Source organism: Sciurus carolinensis, chromosome 13 (genome assembly GCF_902686445.1).
Source record: "Sciurus carolinensis chromosome 13, mSciCar1.2, whole genome shotgun sequence".
Lineage (NCBI taxonomy): Eukaryota > Metazoa > Chordata > Mammalia > Rodentia > Sciuridae > Sciurus > Sciurus carolinensis.
In genome coordinates this window covers 21,899,851-21,924,549 of record NC_062225.1, presented here as the reverse complement: position 1 = coordinate 21,924,549, position 24,699 = coordinate 21,899,851, and the positions used below count along the sequence as shown (strand labels likewise).

Sequence of the window (24,699 nt, the reverse complement as noted above, 5' to 3'; positions counted from 1 at the left end):
AAAGTAACTTGAGGGACACAAGTGAAGAAGAAACAGAAAAGACCAAGATTTGGGGGAACGAAAAAGCACAATGAAAGTGGTATTCTTGCCAGTACAGTATGGTAGAAAAACCTAAATAATAATACACGTGTATATATATATATATACATACATATATATATATATATATATATATATATATATATATATATATATATATGCTTTTCAAAAATAAGTTCTCTCTTTAAGGGATGGGGAAGAAGGCAAGAGGAAAAAAGTCCACAAATCCATTATCAAGCCCCAGGATGTTTCTAGGAGGTTATTTTGAGCATCATGTCCCACCTAGTTACACATTTTTTTCAGACCCCAGGATTTGTTCTTGGCCACTTTGGAGCTAGGGGAGAGAGGCCCATAGGAAACCCAGTAGAAGACTTTTGTTTTTTTTGAAAAAAGTAGAGCTTAAAGGGAAATGCCCACCTTAGAGAACAAAACAGCCAACACCCAGTGGCCCATTGCAGGGCCAGAGCCTACTTAATGCTCAATTTTGAATTGACAATGGGATTATTTTAGTCTTGGGTTGACAGGGAGAATCTAGGGTCTGCTAAAAAATGTGATGCTCTTTGAATCACTAAACTAGCATCAGGTCTGTGAGTAGAGAAAGGAGCCAGCAGTTTCTATCAGCACCTTCAAGAATTCAAGATCTCTGCTAAGCAAAAGAAAACCACAATCAAAACACCCTGGGTGCTCAGCCCAGCATTCAATGCCAACAAGGGATGGGAAGCTGTGTTTTCAGGGAATGTTAACAGAAGCACACGCATATATCTTTTTCATAGCATGAAATCAAATCAGATGATGTTCTCTTCTTTTCCCATTTGCATTATGATGGTATCAATAAGAGTGCAGTTTAGATTTCTTTTTAGTTTTTTTAAAAAGAACTTTCACATAAAAATATGCATGTGCCTATATTTATACATATCTATATTACGTACAATTGTCAAAGTCTTAAAGGCTGGGGTTTATATCTTTGCCCGTCTCCTCCCCCCAATGACCCTAATAGAAAGGTTTTCATTTTGCTTAAAAAAAACAAAACAATCACAAAGACTCTATAGCTCTTAGCAGTCACGCTGGTGGATCAGTGAACGAGAGAGGACAGATTGGCGAATCATGGCTGTGGTTCAGCCACATGGGGAAGGGGATTAGCTGCCTTGGGCTGAGTTTGCTGGTCCTGAAGGTTACAGTTTTGGTTAGAGAGAAGCCTGTCTAGCATGCCGACTCGGTCTACCTTGAACTTTGAAAGCAATGTCTAACCCTGGTGTCAGTTTTTCACAAGTGCATTAAAAATACAGAGATCTACACTTAGATGCAATCAAATTGAAAAGGACCAGACAAACAGTGCAAAGGTCAAATAATTACTGTTTTATATTGGGACAGTACATTTCATATTTCAACCAAAAGACAAAAATGCAGTTTAACTCAAAGGCACAACAATTAAAACACAGAAAATAATGGCATCTCTCAGATGCCTTATTTCTAAATTAAACAAACAAGTACACAAATTCTGTTCCCTTCCCTCCCCCAACGCAAGCCCACAAGCTTTTCCAAAGTCTTGAGTTTTCAGTGCCATGCGGCATCCACCCAGCACTGTGGGCTTGTGAGGCGCTTGGATGTAGCAATCATATAAAATGCTTGAGAGGTCTAGCGAATGGCATTCGAAAGGGACCTCAAAGTGCAGATATATCTTTTTCAAACATGTTACAGGCTGAGCTGGCTCTTTGAACACTACCACTCTGCTTAAATTCAGGAAGCAGGCTTTAAAATTGCAAAAGGCATACAAGTTGTATTTCAGTGCAAATCTTCAGCTGGTAACTGGAAAAGATTCCAACCAATAAAAAAAAAAAAAAAAAAAATCCTTTGTATCATTTGCCCCTCCCCCCACCCAAAGCCGAAATGAAGAAAAAGCAGAACAAAACCAAAACAGAAGAATTACAGATGACTTTGGAATCATTTAGGAGTCCACTACTTCCAATTAAAGACATTTTTAAAAAATACATTAACAAATCATTAAAAAAAAAAACCACAAAAGTGATCTTGCTTTGTTTAGGTTGCTCTTCATGTAGAGAATGAGCTCCTGCACGAAGTGCGTTTGAACTTGACTTGTGTGGAAGTGGAGGCGCTGGACGAACTGTGAGGCGGAGATGCGCCAGTGACCGCAGCCCAGCAGGGCAGCGCAGAGTGGCTGCCCCGCTGAGTCAGCCACTGAGCCCTTAGGTGGCGGTGCGTCTGTGGGTTTTAGGAATGTTCCATCACTTTGTGACACACACTCTGCTGCAGCGTCACAGATTTTACAAATGGTTCAACTTCAATGAAAAAGATTCACCAGAGGCTGAAAACATTAAGACCTCAAAGATATGAATGCAAAAATATTCAGGGAAATGAACCAAATTTGTAGAGACCTACATACAAAGTTTCTAGAACATCTATAAAAGCACAGTCATAAGAATTTATTTTCCATTACATTAGTTTATATAAAATGAATAAATAGTATTTATAGATTTAATGTGTCTTATGTACATATACATGTGCTCTTTTAGCTTAAATAAAAATGCTACAAAGTGGGAGACCACTTAAGGGAGAAATCATAACCAAAGAGAAAAATCAGCCTTTTAAACTATCAACCCAAAAGCCTCCATAAAGAAGTTTCTGGGTGCGTCTGAAAAGAATCCATTAGGAGAGGAATTCTAGTAACACTGTACAGCCCCCTCCCGTTCACCTGCAACTCAGAGAGCAGAATGCGGGCTTTCCTCTCACTGATGATGGCCACTAGCTCAACTAGGGCCAAAGCTCAGTTATTGCTGAAAGTTAAATAGGAAAATAGATTAGACTTGGACCAAATGTCACTTATCTGGGGTGGGGGAAAAGAGGCATAATCACTTTTGTGAAGTGGGAAATGGAGATCTCATTTATCTCTGAGGTAGGAAAAAAAAATGTTCCAGAGACAAGTAGCATAACAAACTTGGAGGGGAAACGTGCCTCGAGACAGCGGTGCCCAGCGAGGCCCAGGACAGCGCACACAGAGAGCGTACCGTTGTGTTTGTGGGGACAAACAACGATGGAACTTTCCTAAGCTGTGCGACCCCAAAGACACGCTGCCACGGTGTCCGTTCTAAAGTGAGAAATACTGCTCCCATCCACGCGCGGCGGCGGTCGGGATCAGCAGGTGTGTGTGAAGGGTGTTTTCTGGAGGTATTCCTGACTTCCTCACAGGGTGAGGTCCATGGTTAAGTGCTCTTAAATCCCGCTTTCAAAGCTTACTTTGGAGTTCTGAGATCAGGATCTCAACTTTAAAAGTCTGTTTCCTTCGGTTTCCTAAGCACAAGACACACTCGGACATTTCTCCTAGGCAAGTAACATAGTAAGCCAGAAAACTTTAAGAAAGGTCTGGTCAGCTACTGAGGACAGTAAAGAAGAGGGGAAGTTGCTGAGATGTGAAAATTGCTTAAGAATTCTTGGGTGCTTCAAATTGATTGGAATGTACAGTCTCTCAGAGACGAATTTTTATGGAGAGAGAGAAGCTAGTGGATGCAATCAGAAACCCACAATCCTACGCACTTCCTCGAAAACTTTTACAAAGCTGATTTTGGTAAAGGTGGTACACTGAAGTTTACGTGCAAGGGCGGTGTGGGCAGGTCCAATACACTACCTAATCAGATCCGACAGGGAGAACCACCACGGAGGCAGCCCAGCGACCACTCTCCTAGAGCCCGAGACACGTCTTATGACCGTCCTGGAGCTTGGTTCTCTTGATGCCGGAGCTGGAGTAGCCCTCGTCACTGCCCAGGCTCTGCGTGCTGCCCCGCTCGTCAGAATCACTCACGCTGCTGCTGCTCCAGTCCAGATCCCCTGTGAGATAGTCTGTGCTTTCCACGTCGACGTCGATTTCTTCTGCGGGGCATGTGTGACAGAGGCACATGTTAGTGAAGTCCATTTGTAGGAAATGCAGGCTGCAAACCAGACCACCCCCAAGCAATCCCTCCTTGGACACTGCTAGCTGACAGGAAAGGGGGGCTTATTCCTGGCAGTCACACTACGCTACTTCCCCCCAAGTCACAAGCAATTTCAGCTTCCCTCTTATGCCTCCTGTGAGCAGCACTGTTCCCTGGCTGGCAGGTGGAGGAGCAGGGACACTCACCCCTGTCAGAGTCCGAGCGCTCCGAGGACACTGTGGAGCCGGTGCTGTCCATACGCATCCTCTCAATGCCCAGCTTCTCCAGCTGCCTCTTTAGGTGTCGCTGCTCGCGCTGAAGTTGATCTATTTGGTGAATGGCTTTTCTGTCACAATCTTCAAGTTTCTGAAAGTCAAAGGGAAGTTGTTGGAGCCTGCAGGGAGCTTTCTGAATCAGCAATGACCCCACATCTTCCCTTCTAGCGGTGATATGAGCCAGCTGTCCCTAGAAGCCACTTGGTGTGTCACTTGTCGAGCTCCTCTCTAAGACAGAAGGCTGCTGGTCAGGGACTGTGGGCTTTGTCAAACTCCTTCAGTACTGACAATGCTGGCACAGGGTAGGCACTGGCCTGTCACGGAGGCCGAGCTCCAACACGCTGGCATCCCGTACCCCTCGGCCTGGCCTCCCTAGTCTGTGGCGATCCTTTGAATACCTCATCTTCCTGAACTAGAAAACTGCATGTGATAGAAGCTAAAGAAACACACTTCTATTTAAAATTATGTTTATTCAAGAACATGTCCCAATTACATAAGCACTTTTTTTGTGTCATGCCCAATCTCAATTAACTTCTGTTTGTTAGCAGGAAGTAACAGTTCCCTTTGGAGTCTTGATTCTAAATTGTCCAACAGGAGAGCTTATAAGACACATTTCCATGGACGACTTGTTTTTACAAATTTACCCCCTAGCTTCTCATATTCTTCAGATAATTAAGAGAAGTGTTTAATTGTAGCTGTTTGGCTTTAAATAGAGGCTCTTTTCCTCCTAGAATTGTCATGTATGCAGGCTACTAATCAAAATTAAAATGGTATCTGTCTAATAAAGATATGACTATAAAAACAAGCCAAGCACTGATTTTGGCTATGGTTTTCAGGAGTTTGCACCCATCTCAAGCTGGGTACCAAAGGGGTCCTCTGCGCTGGACACTCTGTGAGGTGCTAGGGACATAAGGTAAGCGCAAAGTCCTAGTCCTTTTCTTGTGGAGTCTACATTTTAATAATGGAGATAGCCACTAGTCATTCAAACCACTGCCAAATGTCTACTACGGCAAGGGCTGAGAGAGAGAGAGACTGAGATGCCCAATGACAGGACCTTCTGTCACAGGAAGGGAACCGATTCAGGAAAGTCAGTGAAGTGTTCTCTGAGTTGGTGGATGTGGGCTGAGAGCTGAAGGATGAGTGGAGGTTCACTAGGTGGAGATGAGAGAGAGTGCTCACCCCAGAGGGAGCAGCATGTACAGTGGCCCTGGTGAAAGAGAACATGATGAGCGCAAGGGACCAGAAGAGGGGCTGGAGACGGGGGAGTCTGTGGCATGAGATGCTGCGTACAGGCAGGTGAGGGTGAGGTCAGGCAGAGCCTGGTGGGCGGTGGGGGGGGGGCGGTCTGGTGACACAGTTTGTCCTAAGTGACCCAAGAATTTTAAAGAGGAGCGTGTTGACTTGCGCTTTGGCAGGACTGTCCTCAGGAAGCAAGAGCTGATTGGAGGGGTGATCAGAGGGATGTAGGGAGATCCTACATCCTGATCCTGAAGGTTGTATTGAAGTTGACAGTGTTAGGGTTAAGATGAAAGTAGATGAGGCTGTAAAATATTTAGGTCTTGGAGATGGTTTAGGTAAATACAGCTGAGGGACAGGAGGTACCCATGGACTCTGAGTTTCTAGCTTGTACAGTTGCAAGGAAAGCTGGAAGGACCATTTAACTCTGGATGCTCAGGGGTGAGGACTACTCAGTTGGTTTGGACATGTTACATTTGAGATGTCTATATTCTCAAGAGGCAGGTTGGAGAAGTTCAGAGGAAATGACTGTCCTAGAGAGATGCCTTTGTTTGTCTTTCATAACAACAGACAAGCCCTTACTTACAAGACAAAGAGGAAACCCAAGATACACTTACCTTTATGTGCAATTTGGCTTTTGTTAATAAACTCAACGTAGTGTGTCGATTTGATTCGGGTCCCAATGGCACCAACACCTTCAACTTCTCTAAGCACAAGCGAAGATGAGCCCGCCTACAAAAAGAAGATTGCAGTAGCACTTGAGAATTCTGTAGCGGGCCGGAAGGGTACCCAGGAAGAGTGGGTTCTTAAAGTGTTTAAGTTGCCCAGGCCCAGTGTCGGCAAATGCTACCTCTCGCCAAATAAACCTGGTTTGCATCCAGACAACTCTGGGAAAAACCAATAAGAAGCAAAATTTAGGGTTTCAAAGTTAAATCTATTTATAATACAAGTGCTGGGGTAGAGAACAGTATCTACTTTTATTAGGCACATTTATCAGGTTCTCTCCAGGTTTCTGGGCTACAGTGTGACCCACAGAACACCCAAATCAGAAAATAATGACATACCAAGTAGAGAATCCTTAACATACTTCTCTTTGTAAAAGACCCCATTCAAAACCAGTAAAGTACCAGGACTATATCAATGCTGCACATATATTTACATGTATGAACGACATGTATATGAGGCTTTAGTTTATTTTTTCATTTGTTCTTATTAGATATACGTGACAGTAGAGTCTATTTTGACATATTATACATGAATGGAGTATAACTTACACTAATTAGGATACCATTCTTGTGGCTGTAGGCTTTGTTTGTAATAGCAAAGATGGGAACAACCTTAAATGACCACTACGGTCACTACTTAAATACACTACAACACATTCACACAGTGGAGGACCATGGAGGGAGAAGGAGAATGTGCTCCATGTGCTCTGGGAAATGCCTCTTCCCAGACATGTCATTAAGTGAAGAAAAGCAAGAAATTCAAGCATGAACACAACATGCTATCTGTATAAAACAAAGGGACAATGAGAATTTATATTCCTGTTTTAAGTTCACAAACTGGAATGATTTCTATGAAACTAATGACTGGCTGGGCAGAGAGAATACAGGGATAGTTAGATAAGGAAGGGAGAAAGGGGAATTTTTACTGAATAATTCTTTATACTTTTTGGTCTTTCAATCATGTAATTCTATTGCCATTCAAAAAGTTACTTTTTTTTTTTAAATATGAGAAAAAAATGCCGTTGCTGTACTAACAAGCCTACTGGACAGCTGGGAGAACTGCTTCTTGTTCTAGAGGGTGGCCAACTGGTGCAAAGTGGGATGAAGTGCGAGAGAGAGGCTGGATGAGGAGGAAGCCACCGCCACCCATTAAAGAGTCTTCTATCACAGAATGATCACCGATATAAGAGTTCCCACAACCTTGGAAACTTACACTTCATTGAAATTTTGGTTTGGGCTGTATTCTAGAATTGAGCAAATTTCATGAATTAGAGAAATGGCCAAGATTCAGAGTACCTGCTTAAGCCCATCACCTCCTTAGGGCTTTCCCAAGCCATCCCAGTACATGGGGATTCTGTGCTTCCTGGGGACTTACTTGTTACCACTGCTCCCTGGGAAGTTGCTGATCTGCTTACACGGTTTGGTATTTGCTTCCCAACCATTTGCTGCACAATCCTTAGTAAGCGTAGGCACAGTGCCTCCAGCACACACAGGCTGAATAAATGTTTGCTGAGTGGCTCGTGTCATATTTCCGACTAGACTTTAAGCTCCTAGAGGACAGAGTCCATCTCCACTACATCTTTGCACCTGCAGCTGTGCTCAGTCTTATGCCTTCAGATAAATATCTATTTATCTAAGAATGTTAAATAAGAATTTAAGAATGTTATTATATTAGCAAAAGCTGAGAATACAGATCAAAAGAAGAAAACCTCAATGATCAGGTATGACACTGACCTAGGAAGGCAATTCACACCCTCCACCAAGACTTGGGATGTTCCCTCAAGGAAGATCTAGGAAGCTCTGGTTAGATGTTCTCCTGAGCCCCTGCCGCATCTGGATCATGAGGAAATTGTCCTGGATGCTCCAAGAGCCTCTAAACCTTGACAAGCTGGAGGAGTACAACATTCATTTCTGAGCCAGGAAGATGTGAGGGCACACATGCTTTAGTATTTTTTAAGACTCTTGCTAGCTCCAAAAAACCTGTCCATGTGGAAGAGCCACAGCAAAGACTCACACGAGCGGGGTGCTCTCCCACTGCTGCATGGGGAGAAAAAATAAAGAAAAGCAAAAGCTGTGGAAACAATGTTCACCTTGGATAATATTTCTCAAAAAGGGTCATGAAAATAGATCATGATTTTAAAAACACAATAAGAAAGTATAACTAGTCACTTATGTAGTTACATTTCTATTCTCATCAGTTTAAGAATAAAGTTTGAAGACTGATTTTCAAATTAGGAGAAAAATTTTAAAAATTAAGATTATATTGAGACATTTTTGAGCCTGCTTGATATTGCAATGACTGCAGGATTCACAACAGTGTCATTTTAGTCTTTTTAGATGTGAGTTTAAATACAGATATGAGTATGTAAATTTTTAGGAAGTTTGTCCACTGATAAAAATATAATAAAGTCATCTTTCAATGCATCGTCATTTCTAAACAGACAGCAGTCTAGCCCAGAAGGCACTTTTTTTCACTACCCACACGTGGGTTTCCAAGGAACACTTCCAGTGTAAAACTAGTAATAAGACTTTCGACTAATCAAGCTGAGGGTAATACCTGTTCATTCAGTGTTTTCTGGCCCAGTTCTAAAAAAAACAGGACCAGAGTTCTTTCTGGATTTTTGTAGAGATCCAAAGCCAACTTCTGTGTTTGGCAGGGTCTTCCTTGGCCTTCCCTAGCACCTACTGCTCCAGCCTGATGGCTGTCCTGCCCACATGCCACCGCCTGCAGACACATCCCCATGCCAGTGCCTGGGCCAACCACAGAGGAGGTATATTAAACAGGCTCAGTTCCACCATACGGTAGCGAAATCCAACCCCTGCACCAGATAAAGAAGCCAACGAACTCCTGAACCCCTCAGTAACAGCTTCCAGTGAGGATTCTCACCTCAACTAAGACACAGACACACAGACAGACAGACACACACACACACACACTCTCTCTCTCTCTCTCTCTCTCTCTCTCTCTCTCTCTCTCTCTCTCTCCCCCCCCTCTCCCCACTCCCACCTGCTTCCCCACCATCCTGGAATCTGGAATCCTGCAGCTAACACTGAGCACCCCATGGAGTGTCCAGATCCAAAACAAGCAGAAACACCACCTGTCTCAGCTCTTTCCTCTCAGTCCCTGTTCCATTTTGACCTAGGTCTGACTCTTCTTGGGGAACTAGCAGAGATTTTGCCACACATACTCAAAAGCAAGCCACCCGATACCTCAATCTGACCCCTCCACTTGGAATTCCTCCCATCACATATTCATGGGATAGTCCTCCTGCTGCCAAGAGCTGCCTCCCGGCTCCCAGCCCCAGCAGAGGGGTGTTGTGCCAAATGCTGGCTTCCTCCTGCCCGGAAAGCATGTTTTAGCGCTAAGCCATATTGCTTTGTACCTGGGTTGTGAACTTTAACAGACTTCACAAGCTAGTTCTTCAGAAAGATCATTTTAATTATTGTGTATAGGCTGACACAGCTTTGGTCTATAGGAACCTAAGACCTGAGCCAGGGTCTGACATGGAGTCTGTGTGTGTGGCAGCAGTTATTCTTTCAATCCTAGTTTCCTCTAAAGAAGGGTAATTACTGTGAGCAAACACACAATTATAGCACTCTAATATTCCTTTTAAATCAACAGGAAACTCCACGTGTGTCACTAGGCAGAAAGAGGCTATCTGGTAAAAGGCAGTTTGCTAACTCTTCCTTAAAGACAATGGACCTCTTTAAAAATATTTAATGGAAAAAATGAGTAATCCTCCTATGGAAATACAGATATTGCTTATGCTAAAGGTACAACTCTTTTACATTTCAAAATCAGCAAATACTTTATAAAGGTAATGAATACAAAGGGAAAGACTGCTTTGCAGCCACACACCATGTAGAAGCAGGTGAAAAGAATTCCAAGGTCAGGAGGGAAGCATCTGCCTCACTCCAGGAGAAGCCTCCTGAAAGTCCTGGGCCTCCGACCTGCACCTCCACTGCAATGGCCACAGAAAGGCAAAGAACTAATGTGCATTAGCCTGCAAAGCCAGGCACATTCAGACAAGTAAAATCTCTAAGAAGAACCTATAGCATATTTAGGAGCAAATAGTTATAACAGTTTGGGAAGGATCTATGGGAAGAAAACCATAAAACCTAGCTGAAGGACACAAGAAAATCTGAGTAAATGGAAAAAATAGCACATTCCTGGACATGAACCATCAAAGTAAAAATGTCACTATTTCCCAAGTTTGTCTACAAATTTAACACAATTCCAAGAAAACAAAATCTCAACAGTATTCTTTTTAACGCTGGGAAATTAGTCTAAATTTCATTTAGAAGAATAAATGTGTGAGACTGCCAAAATTTTTGAAAAAGAAGAATAATGAGAAGGAATGTGCTGTACCAGATATTAAATTATGCTATAAAGCTTCAATAATTAAAAACAGCATAGTACTAATACAGGAACAGACAGACAAATCAAGTGAACAGAATAAAAGTCATCAGAAACAAACCTAAGAATAGATATGAATTTAGCACATAATGGAGATAGCACTCTAGTTCCTTGGTGGGGGAAATAGTTGTTCAGAAAATGGCAAGGAAGTGGGGAGGTGGACATCAAAATAAATTCCAACAGAAAAAAGATTTAAATATAATCTATATTCACACAAGGGGCTGGGGATATGGCTCGGTTGGTAGAGTGCTTGCCTAGCATGCACAAGGCCCTGGGTGCAATCCCCAGCATCACAAAAAAAAAAAAAAAAAAAAAATTCACATGCCACTTGTCAGTCATGAATGATGGAAAACCAAATATCTAAGTGAAGGACGTTATTAGAAGGCAGCTCTGGGTTATCCAGAGTGTGCCCTCAGACAACTCCGAATGCAGTTCTTCTTATATTTCTGATTTAAGCTTGATTCTATTCATCTCTCTCTCTCAGGATGGTAGATGTATAAACTGGGGAACAGTTTTAGCAAAAAGAACAATTCTGTAGGCAGACTGTAGCTCCAGAGTTTAGTATCCTACTCCTAGGATTCTTCTTGACTTGGATGTAGTCGAGATTGAAAGTGGTATCAAATGAGATGTCAACACCTGTCTTGAGTACATGTGTATACTTTTGGGGGAAGCACTGCTGTTAGTAATTAGTTTTCTTTATTGAAGGTGTAACTGAAATTACTCTCTCCATCAGACTTTCACAACAAAGTATATGAGAAAAAAAGAATTATAAGGCCAAGGCAGGATGACAGTCAGTAAAGAGGGTAGATAAGCCATTAAGTTCATGGGTGGACATCTTGAAATATGTACTTGTTTCTTTCACACATTTCTCAAGGTAATCCTATGTGTGAGTACTTTCCCAAGTGCTGGAATATAATGCTGAGTAAGATTAAGTCCTTGCATTTGAGGTGCTAAAACTTAGAGTGACCAAACATGTAAATAAATTACTGTGAAATGATCAATCTGATTTACCATGACAAATTTCAGCTCTCACCTGAAACTCTAGAATGGCCTCCCCTTTGCCCTCTACCAAATACGTTTTTTCCTCCCTCATCTACAAGCATCTTTTTAACTTACATTTCCCTAAAAGATTTTCAAACTTTTTGTAGACTATTGTAACCTACTTTTCCTTTCCAAATAGATCATATTCATTCATTCATTCATTCATTCATACACTGTGGACCTCTTATATTATTTAACTCATCTTTTTTTTATTAAAAAATAATGGGGGCTGGAGAGATAGCTCAGCTGGTAGAGTGCTTGCCTTGCAAGCACAAGGCCCTGAGTTCAATTCCCAGTACCGCAAAAAAAAAAAAAAAAAAAAAAAAAAAAAGGAAATGACAAAGTCTTCTACTTCTTGTTAATCCACTGGAGCCTAGAAATAATAATGCATCTTACAGACACTGACATAAAGAGTAGAATCTGATATTTTTGGTAATTCACAATAGCCTTACCTAAAGAACATGATGTATCTAACCCTCCTGAGTACTGGTTTTTCTTTAAAATTGGGCCTAAGATTATTGTCAAAAAAGAAAGAACAGCTTATTTAACTCTGAGGTTTCACCATTTTATCCCTAACCTTGATGTTGGCACAGACTTAGCCAATTACATAGTATCATAAATCCTGTAAGATAATTAGAGGTCAAATAAAAATAATTTCAGATGTGGTTATGCAGAAGTTGCATAATAAGAAAAAGAGGGTATATAGTATATAAGAAGAAATAAGTCTTATTAAGGAATCAAAAATTAGTCCCTAAAAGTGATAAAGACTGATAACAGATTTTGGGTTGAGAACAAAGCCTTAAAACAAAAAAATCCAGGTGAAGACTACAAGTCATGCTTTGGGAGAGGGGGAGTACTTTTCTCCTTTTTCTAAAATGATCCCTTGAGAAATTATTTCTCCCTTGAGGAATAATGATTGCTGAATACATCATTATTACTAACTTAACTGGAACCTGGAAGATTTTGAAGATTCCTCACAACTGTGCTAATACATCTTTGTAGAAAATACAAAGGTAGTAATGTACTTGGTAATGCATAAATAATAATTCATGGTGGCTACATTTTGAAGATATAAGATCGCTTCTTTATTAAAGTATACCTCATTAAATTTCCTTTCCGGAGTCTAATATTTAAGTATAAAATTATATTAGAATTAGTTTTGCTAGTTCTATGCCACCCTTTGACTATTAATTCCTATGACAAGTCAGGGAGTAGCCCCCAGTGCTCCAGATAGGGGACTGGAAATTAGTCAAATAGCCAGCATTTGTCTTTTCTCTAAGTGCTTCTAAGGGTAAATACCATCTACCCAAAAGGTGTAGTACAGGAAAGAGATTCGAGTGGTACAAATCTCCACTTTGTTAGCATGGACTGGATTTGCACACTGATCCCTATGACGACCCTCTGTAATGATCAGGCAAGACCTTACCCCATGTGGCAACAAATGTGGATTTGTTACAACATCCTAGGTGAAACCTAAATGTGGTCAAGGGAGTTCAGAAGCAGTAAGAGTGGTGTAATACATACCACAACCCAGGCCCTGTGTGCAAGTCAGGCCCTAGCCCTTCCTGTATAAGGAACACGGTCATTTGAAAAGTCAGAACCCCAAAGAAAGGACTACAGGGACATGCAATAAACTAGAACATTCTACCAGAAGAGACCTGGCTGAATGATTTCTCATGCCAGACTAGATGCCACTGAAATCCTGTTTGACCAAATAGAAATAACAGCTTAGATCAGGCTGCTCAGTCTTCCCCAAAGAGCACACACAAAAATCTTTTTGTCATAGGGTCAGAAGACTCTGGCAGAGGTGACCTCTTTAGACCAGCTGTCTAATTCCAGCAAGGCCTGCATATGTACCATTCCAGAAAAATGGGTGTCTACTATTAAAGGAGATGCCAGAGCCTTCTTTTGAAAAAGAGTCCATTCTAGCACTGTCTCCTGACCTGTTGGCTGCAACTTACATGCAATCACAGTCCCCATTTGCTGTAGGGTTTACTGAAAGGCATTTAGACTAGAGTAATTCAAAGCTAAGAAAAAGAAATAGTAGAATTATCATCAATAAATAGCACAGAACAACTAAAGATTAAAATATTTCCTATATTCAAATAAGAATTGACTAGATAACTAAAATGGGAAACCAACAGCAATGTAAAAATATAAAAACTCAGGATTAGCTTTTACATGAAATGCGGATGATCTACATGGAAACACTACAAAATTTTGCTTTAACATGGTAAAGAGGTCTGAATAAATTAAGACACACACACCAAATCCTGGGTGAAAAGACTTAATATATAAGCATAAACTTTAAAAGATTAATTTATATTGGAACTATGTGCTTTTGATTTTTAAAAAATTCTCAAAGAATTTGGGGGATGGAGAACAGACAGTTTGGTTAAAAATTTGTTGGAAAAAATAAACTGGTAAAAATAGTTAAGAATATGGAAAAATTTAAAAAGGAAGGGAGAATGGAGGCAAGAATAGAGATATACTTTACCAGATCCTGAAATACAAGATGAAATCTCAATGATTAAAATATCATAAAGGCAAAGAAAGAAGAGCTGATCACTGGATCAGTGGACTACCAGAACAAGTCTAGGAATAGACTTAGGCATAAATGGCAGTTAAGTATACACCAGAGGCATCAACTTCAATCAGTGAGAGGAGACCAATTTCCTGAAGGTAAATGACAAACTGGACAATTAAGTGAATTAAAAAAATATATATAAAATATATTTATATATATATTATATATATATAAAATTAAATATATATATATAATTTAAAAATATATAAAAGGATATATATGTATACATATATATACATATATATATATATATATCCTTTACATTATGGAATCTTTTAAAATAAAAAAAAGAGGGGTTGGAGATGTAGCTCAGTCATAGAACAATGGCCTAGCATATGTACATGTGAGACCTTGGGTTCAATTCCCAGTACTGCCGGGAAAAGAAAAATTGGGGGTGGGGGAAGAGAGTGGGGGAGAGGAGGGGAGAGGGAGAGAGAGAAAGAGAGAGAGAGAGAGAGAGAAAAGATAAACTCTATAGTATAAAACTGGACAAAGGTTATTTAATAGGCAACACATACACACATGAAAATTCAACTGTGCTAGTAATACAAGAAATGAAAATTAAAACAAATTGCCTTTGTGTGTTTTTTGTTGCTGTTGTTTTTGACTTATCAAACTGACAAAGGTCTTAAGTTATAGTATCAACTTGTGAAGGCATAAGGAAAATATTATCTGTAACCTGCCTGGTGGGCAACTAATAATCAACATCTAAAATCATAAAAATCTGTATATCATTAATTATGCAGCTATAAACTTATCCTATGGAAATAATGATAATGTTGAACAAAGATTTATCTATAAGTCAGATTAAGGAAGCATTAGTTACATTGGCAAAACAGTAGGAAGAACCTACAATAGGGGACTGGTTATAGGAGTTGACACAACCATATGATGTAATACTGAGCATTCACTAAAAGTAATGCTAGAGATAGAGATTTAATGACACTGGAAAATGTCCATGAAGTAACTTGAAAAGAAGCAAACTACAATTATTTAATATATGATCCTACGTTGATTTTAAAAATATATAAAAATCTAGATGGATGTGGAACAAATGTTAGCAGTTGTTATCCCTGAGAGGCCTATTAAGATGATTTTTATGTCCTTTGTGCTTTTCTGAATTTTCTTTTTACATTAAACAATATTTTTAGAGTAATTTTCCAAAACTATTGGAAAGATGTATTTCAAAGTTCTCTTAGTTTTTTTCTGACAGTTAAAATTAAAGATGATTTAATTTTTAGTATTATTTTCTATATTTCTCAAATATTTCTATAAGATGAGTTTAATTAACAAAAAAGAAAAGGAAAGAAAACACCGTGTATACCAACACAAGGGTATTTCCTTAGGAGACTTCACCCTCACCCCCAAATTAGTTAAAATGTAGAGTGCTGCAGGCCATAGGCCAATAACAGGGCCAACAAACAGAACCCCTCTGGAGTGATATAAAAACAGCTCCCCAAGGCAGGAGCTTGGTCTTTCCTGGGCTCAGTACTCCCAACGCCAACTACTTGGCGATAGGGACTTAACAAACATTTATTTTGCTGAGTGGAAATTATTATCACCACCATTCTAGATGTCTTTTCTTTCACCTTCCCACCAATGCCCACTTAAAAGTCACAGTGTTGAATCTAATATCCTCATAGTGAAGTCCTGATAACCTAGAGTAATACTAATTATTAAGTACCTCTAAGGTACCACAGAAAGGTTTCTCTTAGCTAATTTTTTGTAGAACTGGGGATTGAACTCAGGCCCTCACACATGCTAGGACAGTGCTCTAACACTGAGCCATATCCCAACTTATCTACAGAAAAGGCTTCTGTCTAAAAAGAAGTATAGTCAACTCTGCAAAATCAAAGAGGAAAAAAATTTCCTAATTTTAGAACTTCTTTTCCTAAGTTGCTTTTTATTTTTTGAGAGCCTTGACAATCTTTTTGTTATGCTTTAAGGTAAAAAATAGCTGACATGTATTAGCATTTAGCAGAGTGGTATTCTTTATAGGAATCAGCTAATAAAGCCAGGGAGATTATAAGAACAGCTCTTTGACCTCAAAACTAAAAAATTTTTAAGCATATGCACTAACAAAGGAGAAAAGCCTGACAATTTTAACCTCCTCCTCTGGACTGCAGCAACCAATGCTTGGTTAAATTAAGTAAATTGAGTCCTTACTTTCTTCTCTTCTTTTCACATGCTCTTGACCAGTGAAAGAATTATTAAGACCTTACAAGACCAAATTACAAAAAGAAAGGAAAATTGGGGAGGGGCGGGGGACGACAACTAATCCTTCCACAAGCAAAAACTGACTGGTCATATGGAAGCAATCTGAATTATAAGCAGCTAGCCCAGTAGTGACTTCAAATCCAGTTTTCTAGAATTTTTGCCTCCACAGAGTCCTGTGCATACTTCAATCATTTAGTGTACTCACTGAAACAGTCTCTGCATGTTTCTCTTTAGACAAACCACACATTTCTCTGGGATGGGGACCTCACTGATTAGATGTCCCAGTATGAACTCACCTAATTACCCAATACACAGCACAAACCCTTGGGTCACAGTAGACAGAACAAAAACATCCCTGAGCTGCTAAAATAAATGACGCATTAGCATTGTGTAGAATTCTTGCAGAGGTAAAAGGCACAACACTATAGCAAGTCTGAGTCTTTACCTGAAAGGATACAATTTTAGTAGTTATACAAATACTAAATACCTAACTAAAAGGTTAGAGGGGAGAAGGAGAACTAGAAGGCTTCTCAGCAGAAATAGTCCCAGTTTACCCAGTTTGCTGCAAAGGCAGAAGAAAGGAGTGAATCTAAAGGTTAGAAAGAAGTGAATCTAAAGATGAGAAAGAAAAGCCACAACTGACCACCTTCAAAGATAATACCTTTGAGTTTCTAGTTCACAATATGTAAGTTCTAAGCACAAAGGAAGCTCTGACTTCAAACATGGTCTGTCATGATCGCAGAACAGCTAAGAGGGAAGAAGGGATGGGGAAAAGCACATTCACAGTGAGGCACACTCAACCGACATATCTCTCTCTCACACACACATACACGAAATTCCAGTGAGGCAAAGCTAAATGTTCATCCTTTCCCAAGATCCTCCCTGGTAAGGGTCTGGTTTGCCCTTTCACTGATAAAATGTCATTCAGATCCTGACTTTCAGAGTCAGGCTCCTTTTTCAAAGAGGGTTTGCATGAAACAATCACATGTATTTACAGAGCCATCATTACACATTATCTTCTTGTTCATGCAGGGCACTGAGAAAGTCATTCAATTTGGATGGGTAGCCCACATTTCAAGTTGATGGGCGCTCAGAGACCAGAATGAGACTTGCTCAATGGTTCTCAGCCCTGGCTGCACATGAGAATCACCTGGGGAGCTTTAGAAAAATACTAGTACAGAGTCTCAACACAAACCAATTAAATCAGAATTGCTAAGGATGAGGTCTGTGCATTATTTTTTTTTTTTAAAGCTGTACAAAGAATTGTCATTGTTTTTCAGCATAGTAAAAAGCAAGTAGTCATTTTTTTAAAAAGAGTCTTTACTAGAGATAGAAAATTTGCTTTAAAAGATTCCATGAAGAGGGATAATTTTGATTATAGAAGATTGGCAAAAATGTTAATAATTATCCTAAGTGGATACATAGTACTTGATTATTCACTGTACATTTGTAGATTTGAAATTATAGTAAAAAGTTCTTTTATAGAATCAGAGGAAATAAACATCTGTTCTCTATACCCTCCAAATATACAAGTGTATGTGTATAATGTATTTAACATGAAAATATTTTTAAGAATACATTAAAATAAAAGCATCATTAAGTAACATGCAACCAGAGTTGGAACCACTAGGTTACATCACCAAAGGAAGGGCAACTTCATTTGGAAAATAAAGAATTAAATAAGCAGCAAGAGGCAATCAGGTGAAAGAGAGGCTTGTGACACAATGGAGCACAGGGAGGGGAGCAGGCCTTCTCTAGTTGGTCACTATCTCCAAATTTCTGCCATACACACATTTGCCTAAAATTTGAGAATCCTCATTCCCAATAAATTACAAGTTCCTACACATGTGCACACACACGTGTGTTTGTGTGTATATGATTTAAGATAGCATTGCCAATTATATTCAGTAGAATGTAAATTTTTAAAAATACTATTTGTAGAAATATTGCCTAGGAGCTAATGGAATAATCACATGAAGGCATTCACTCCTCAGGAGTGGGTGGAGCTGAGGCTATGGAGGGGGTAGGTCTTTGGAACTGCCAAGCTCTTCATCCACTCAAGATTTATGGGCATTGCTGTTTAGAGGGCCCTGAGTAAACTCTTAAATCAAGGGCCACCAGTGGGAAGAGTGAAAAATAATAGCAACCAAAAACTTGAATAGAAAATGCATCAAAACTCCCCACATTCCACCTCCAAAATCCCCAGCTCACCTATTCTTCTCCATTTCATTGTGAGTTGATCTGAAAGAGGAAACAGTAAGAAAAGAATAAGATTATTTTTGTCTTACAGGACTAAATTTCAACATCAACACAATTATTTTAACTTCTTTCCATCCAAAGTTTATAAGATAAAAGACAGAGAAAGGGAGAAAAATTCATGGGCTCCAAAGAAATTAGTCCATTTGGGAAGTTAGATAAATGCAAATACCTATAGCAGAGTTCAAGCAGCAGTGACATTTCCTAGTACAAATGTAATCCTTTTCAAGAAAGGGAAGAAAAGAGTCTATTTATACAAAGAGAAAAACAGCAGTGCAATGCAATGTGAATTTAGGTTATATAATACCACAAAGCTTTCTTTAGGCTTAGGTAAAACCCTGGAGGTGGCACTCCTGTACCCCACACCTGCAGGTTTTTCTAGGGGTAGTATACACCAAAATTTTTATTAAGTTGTTTGACTATAGGATATAGTTTTAAATAGTAAAATAACCACCCCCCAATCTTGACTCCCTGAATTAACTATCTTGAGTATAGCCTTCTGAAAGGCGGTACTATTGAATAGCTACCAAGTAATTTTAGGAAGGGGTTTCCAAAACTCAGTTCAACACAGAGACAACTGTCTGGTTAAAGCAGAAGTTAGGGTGAAATTCAAATTTCAGTTTTGTCACTGAGCAGTACTATACACAAATTTTTTTTTCTACGATCCTATCCTTGATTAATTCCTCTGTAAAATGGGAAAAAATATTGCCAATGAACTATTGGAAAGCATGGATCAATGAGGTAACAGCTGCAGAATCGATGAGAAAGCTTTGGATAAAAGGTGGGTGGGTGTGAAATTATATTTATTAGTATGTTTATAGCTGACTTTGAAGATAAAATCTAGTCTAAGATTTTATGGACAAGTTTCCACAGTCACAAGAAGTCAGTCAATATGGCCCCTATTTAGTGTCATCCAATGCCTCCCTAACCAGTTATGAACTTGGCAACCTCCCAGTCTCACAAGGAGCCAAATCTTGATATTTCTTACCAAAATTTTCTGGAATCTAATCAGCTTAGGAGTTTACTCCATAGTTCAGGTCTTAAATTCTGTGGGGTCATAACTGGTGCCTTACTAAGACTAGGAGATAAAGTCTCCCAGCAACCATGGAGGAAGATTACTTTGAGGATGCTCAGTTACTAATTTATACTGGGGACTCCACCACCACTTCACCTGCGCCATACATGGGGGACGGTGAAAGTACGTGTGTCTGTGTGAGGGCAGGGTGTTGTCTTGAAAGGGGAAATTTCCAGGCCTGCATTAAAGCTTCTCTTCTACAAGGCCCTTGGGAGATCAATTTTTATTCATGAGGAAAAAGAAATGAGAGAATAACGATGATATTTTAAGTGTTAAAATATTTGCTTTCTAGGTAAATGATACATGGACCTCAAAACTGGTTAACTTAAAAGTTTTCAACTGATTTACTTGGCTCTCCATCAGCGTTCTTCATCACTTTTTTCTAAGATTTATGTTCTTCAATGACCAGGAGGATACCATAGTTAACAAGAATCCAGCCTATATTACAAATCTTTGGCTTTAAATCATGTGGCATTTTACTTTTACATGGGAATAATAAATTTGAAGTCTTAACGGATTTTTAAAAAATTATATGAATGTATATGACAACAGCTGGTCAAAATTTTCCTGTTTAACTCTGGTCAAAGACCATTCCTAAGTAGGTGGAAAGGAAGGTGAATAGGTTGAAAAGACAGTAGAAAATACCAGCACACAAGGTACTCATACCCAACATTTCTGGATTCTTTGAAGAGACATAAAGATGGACAGATTTATGTATTTATACAACACTGAATTTCCAAGAAAAACCTAAAAAAAAAAAAAAAAAACCAACAGCACGGGGAGCACAACTCTTTTCAAACTCTGAACAGAGTTTTAGAAACTACAAATTTTACCTGATTACTTAAGAGTGTTGAAATATAATGCTTTTTAAAGGGGGACGTCAGGGCTGGGGAGATAGCTCAGCTGGTAGAGTGCTTGCCTTGCAAGCACAAGGCCCTGAGTTCGATCCCCAGTACCGCAAGAGGAAAAAAAAAAAAAAAAAAAAATTAAATAAATAAAGGGGGACCTCTACCTAACGTTGAGGTCATTGCTGAAGTGCATTGGGTTTGCTGAAATCGTTAATAAAAAGCAACCATTTCAAAGGTGATTAGGTCAGAGATTGCCTGCTGCTTATGTTGATGGTTATGCATTTACGTTTTAAATTAAAGCATCCATAGGTATCTTGTGTCAAAACTTTTCCATGTGATTATTGAAGATATGATAACTCTCGAATTACTGATAAAGGTCAAATTTCAGATAAAAAGATAACTAAGTCAAACTACAGTGTGTGAAATGGGAAAAGTATATGGGTTCTGAAAGACTCTTCATGTTAGGTCAGCTATATAGCAGGTTTTTGTTTGTTTGTTTTGTAATACTGGGTATTGAGCCCAGGAGTCTCCTACCACTGAGTTAGATTTTTATTTTGAGACAGGGTCTCTCTAAATTGCCAAGGCTGGCCTTGAACTTGTGATCCTTGTGCCTCAGCCTCCTGAGTTGCTAGGATTATAGGTGCGTGCCATGTACCTGGCCAGCCTCTGTCATAAAAGAACTGAACTTCCTCTTTCACATGAGTGCCAAAACCTACTTTACTAATGTAACTAAACACATTTGAAAAGCTGTAGATTTGAGCATGGTGGTACATGCCTATAATCTCAGCTACTCCAGAGGCTGAGGCAGGAGAATTGTTTAAGCCCAGGAGTAGGAGGCCAATTTAGGTAACCTAGTAAGATCTTGTCTCTTAAAAAATAAAACAAAACAGCAACAATAAAAAGCTCTAGATTTCAATTCTAAATAATTACTGATTTAAAAAATCAGTGGGCAAGAAAAAAAAGTTCCACCTTCCTGTTTTGGATGATTCCAAAACAATCAGTATTCACAATTTCATTTTTTTTTATAAGCAGCTTTTAAATAAACTGTATTTCTAGTTCCCAAGAAATCTTATTTTTTTGTTGTCCAAGGACAAGTACTCCCTCAGACTCTGTAAGCAAAGAGCATAGCATTTCAATCTGAATGAACACGAATAAACTGTTATTCAACAGTTCTTTAAACCAGCAGTATTCTCTCCCCAACCCTCATCTCAGTTCAAAATCCTGATCATTATGTGGCCTTGGACATAAGGCTGATTCAAACCAAGGGGTCTAACTGCCTTCTCTGTTGAGACAGTTTACTCCTCAGGTAAGGGACATTTCAAATGGGTCATGAAAAAAGTGACTGCACTTAAACAAAACTACCTGTTCTTGCTTCATATGTTTGCTTGGTGCCATCTCCAGATAATTAATTGTAGTCCCTCAGAGCTCCCTACACCACTTAGTATATCATATTAATTCCTTGTTAGTCAAGTATATGAATAACTCTAATAGTCCTTTGTCTCTAAACATGGAAAGCAAACCAAACTCATCAACAGAAGAAATGTTTTTTTTTTTTGCTTTTTTTTTAACATCAAGAATTGTGGCTACTTTTCAGGAATAATGCTGGTTATTAAAGAGAAGAGAAAGTTCTTTCAAACAAAAATTTAAATATTAAAACTGTAACAAAATGCATCATAGTTTACTTGTTTTGATACCATGTGTAATCCAAGTCAATACTAACATCCTTCCTAAAGGGCCTTAGCCCATGCACAGAACTACTGGCTACCACCTTCAGGTTATGCTAAAATGGGAGGACAAGGAAAATCCACCAGGTAATTACCAGGTTCATCCTTCATGTGCCATCTTAGTCAAGAGCATAGCACAAAGGTGCTACTCACCTCCTGTGATTCCACCAATACGAAGGACCAGGGGTGAACCAAGGACAGACAAGGTAACAAGAACAAGTGAGTTTTAGGCTTAAGTGGGAACTTTCTGGCCTGGTCTGTATTAAGACACAGAGGCTACCCACATAGTTACTTGCAAGGACTTAGTCATGAGAGTGAGGGAAGGATAAGAATTCTAACTCAGTGATGAAAACAGCAATGATATTAATCTAGCAAGAAAGGTATAATTGAATGAATCTAGTAAAACAGAATTCCTAGCCAACTAATATTTTAAGGGTAAAAAGAGGGGGAAAAGTGATAAGGATGATGGATTATTTATATGTACCAGGAACTAAGCTTAGGACTTTAATATATGATTTCACTGACCATTAACCAAATACCTTCCAGTGAGATTTACAGCTTTTAAGAACTATAAGGCAATCTATAAGGCTAACACAAAAGGTAACATATTAATATTTTAATATTGTTTTTCCTCCATCACTAGAAAGGTAGGCTTTAGCCTCAATCATTCATCTTTGTCACTAAAAATAGATGTGACAAATTAGATTATCAGACAAACCACTGTTTTTAGTTTACTTGTCAAATATAAAAATCCTACCTATGCCAATAAGATATTTTAATGTTTATAAAATCTTCACTATGAAAAGTAAATTTTTTTTTGAAAATGTCCAGCATTTTGATCTATAGAAAACTGGCCCTGAACCTGCAACTTCTGACGGCAAAATATTGACATTATTGCTAATCTCACTTAAAGCTTTCACAAAGGTTTTTCAACAAGGGGGGGAGGGGAAGCAAAATTAAATTTTAAAAGGATTCATAAAGAAATGCAAAACATTTTTCTTTTTCTTTTCAGTCTCCTCAACTTAAACAGAAGGGTTGCTTCCTCAAATGTCTTAAGACCATGTGTGCATTACTGAATCATGATCACCACTTAATGTATTTACAGGGTTATAATCACAACAGTCAACTTACATTCTGCCATTTATATCACCTACAGTATAATCTAGAAGAGAAAGAGAAATATTTACCAAATTACCTGCTACTGCTGTTATTCTTCTTGGATTTGTTCCTCCGTTTTAAGGCATCTCTGTCCTTGTTATTGTATGGTAACATGGAGGCATAACCATGTTCAGCTTCTAGAAAACCGGAGGATCCAGTTAATGAATGAGCCTAGAACATTTAATACTCCCTCCCTTTCACAGTGTTTCCCTTTTCATTTATTCATTTATCTTTAAAAGAATATTGTGGAAATAACTAAACAGAGCAAGGTGGAATTCTGAGAACAATGATTTTTTTTTTTTTAAATTGTGTGAATACCCTCAGTTCCAAGCAGTTGTAAAAGAAGATTCCAGTTGCTCATTGTTGAGAAAGACACAGCAAGTGGCCAGGCTCGCCGAGCCTTGGTCTCCCATTGGCAACGTCCAGCAGGTTGGTGTGGATTAAGTGGGACCAACCTCAGGCAAAGGTGCAGGGCAAACACCACGAGCCGGGGTCAGGCGCGACACTGCTCCTCGACCGGGGAGACAGGCAGCCGGCCCACTTGGGGGCCAGCGGGCACCAGCGCAGGTGAGGTAAACCAGACGGGACTGGCTGAGAGGCCTCCGGGCACCCTACTCACAAGGGGGTTGGGAGGAGGTGGCGCCCAGGACCTGGGGGACAGCAGCCCCTTTCTCACCCTCATTCATTGCTTTTGGGGCAGCAGCGGCCTCCTTTCAGAGAGCGCGTGGGGAAAGCCGGAGGGGTTGGGAGCGCTCGCGGTCGCGCTCTAGGCGCCTCCAACCACCCCCGGAGAGGCTGGGCTCCCTGACCCACCGCCCGGTCCCTCAGGACCCCCGGCCCCAGTTCGGGCCAGACGCCTCCCAGTCCCCGTGCACCTCTCTCCCGCCGCTCCAGATAGTCGGCCGCCTCCAGCAGCATCTGGATGTTCATCCGAACCGCCGCCGCCATTCTGCACCGGGGGCCGGAGCCACGGGACCAACCCCCACTGCCCACAGGCTCGCCGCTGCCGCCGGACACCCGCGCCCCGCTGTGGACCCCGCGGAGCAGGGCTGAAGGAGCCACTGGCGAACACGCTCGCCGGGAGGGGGAGGGGGGCCAGTGAGCTGGGCACCGCCGACACGGTGACAGAACCCGGAGCAGAGCAGCAGCCGCCACCGCCGCGGAGTGTTTATCCCCGA

At 40.0% G+C, this 24,699-nt stretch overlaps 1 protein-coding gene across 1 annotated transcript; it reads right to left on the bottom strand.

Moving 5' to 3' along the window:
• Nucleotides 1–201: 201 nt before the first annotated feature.
• On the bottom strand, nucleotides 202–24,699 carry Mxd1 (MAX dimerization protein 1). The gene is made up of 6 exons (XM_047523233.1): nucleotides 24,397–24,699; nucleotides 23,559–23,658; nucleotides 18,672–18,701; nucleotides 6,091–6,205; nucleotides 4,169–4,328; nucleotides 202–3,921 (listed from the first exon to the last, which is right to left on the bottom strand). Exons 1-6 carry the CDS (start codon nucleotides 24,467–24,469, stop codon nucleotides 3,734–3,736), a joined length of 666 nt encoding a protein of 221 aa, XP_047379189.1. The 5' UTR covers nucleotides 24,470–24,699; the 3' UTR covers nucleotides 202–3,733.

Bases quoted from the DNA above. Each gene is read 5' to 3' on its own strand.
- Mxd1 (XM_047523233.1), bottom strand. From the start codon at position 24,469: ATGGCGGCGGCGGTTCGGATGAACATCCAGATGCTGCTGGAGGCGGCC. The intron at 6,206-18,671 runs GTGAGCTGGGGA...TTCTTTTTGTAG, and splicing joins AATGAAATGGAGAAGAATAG to GCGGGCTCATCTTCGCTTGT. The intron at 3,922-4,168 runs GTGAGTGTCCCT...CATGCCCCGCAG, and splicing joins GCGCTCGGACTCTGACAGGG to AAGAAATCGACGTCGACGTG.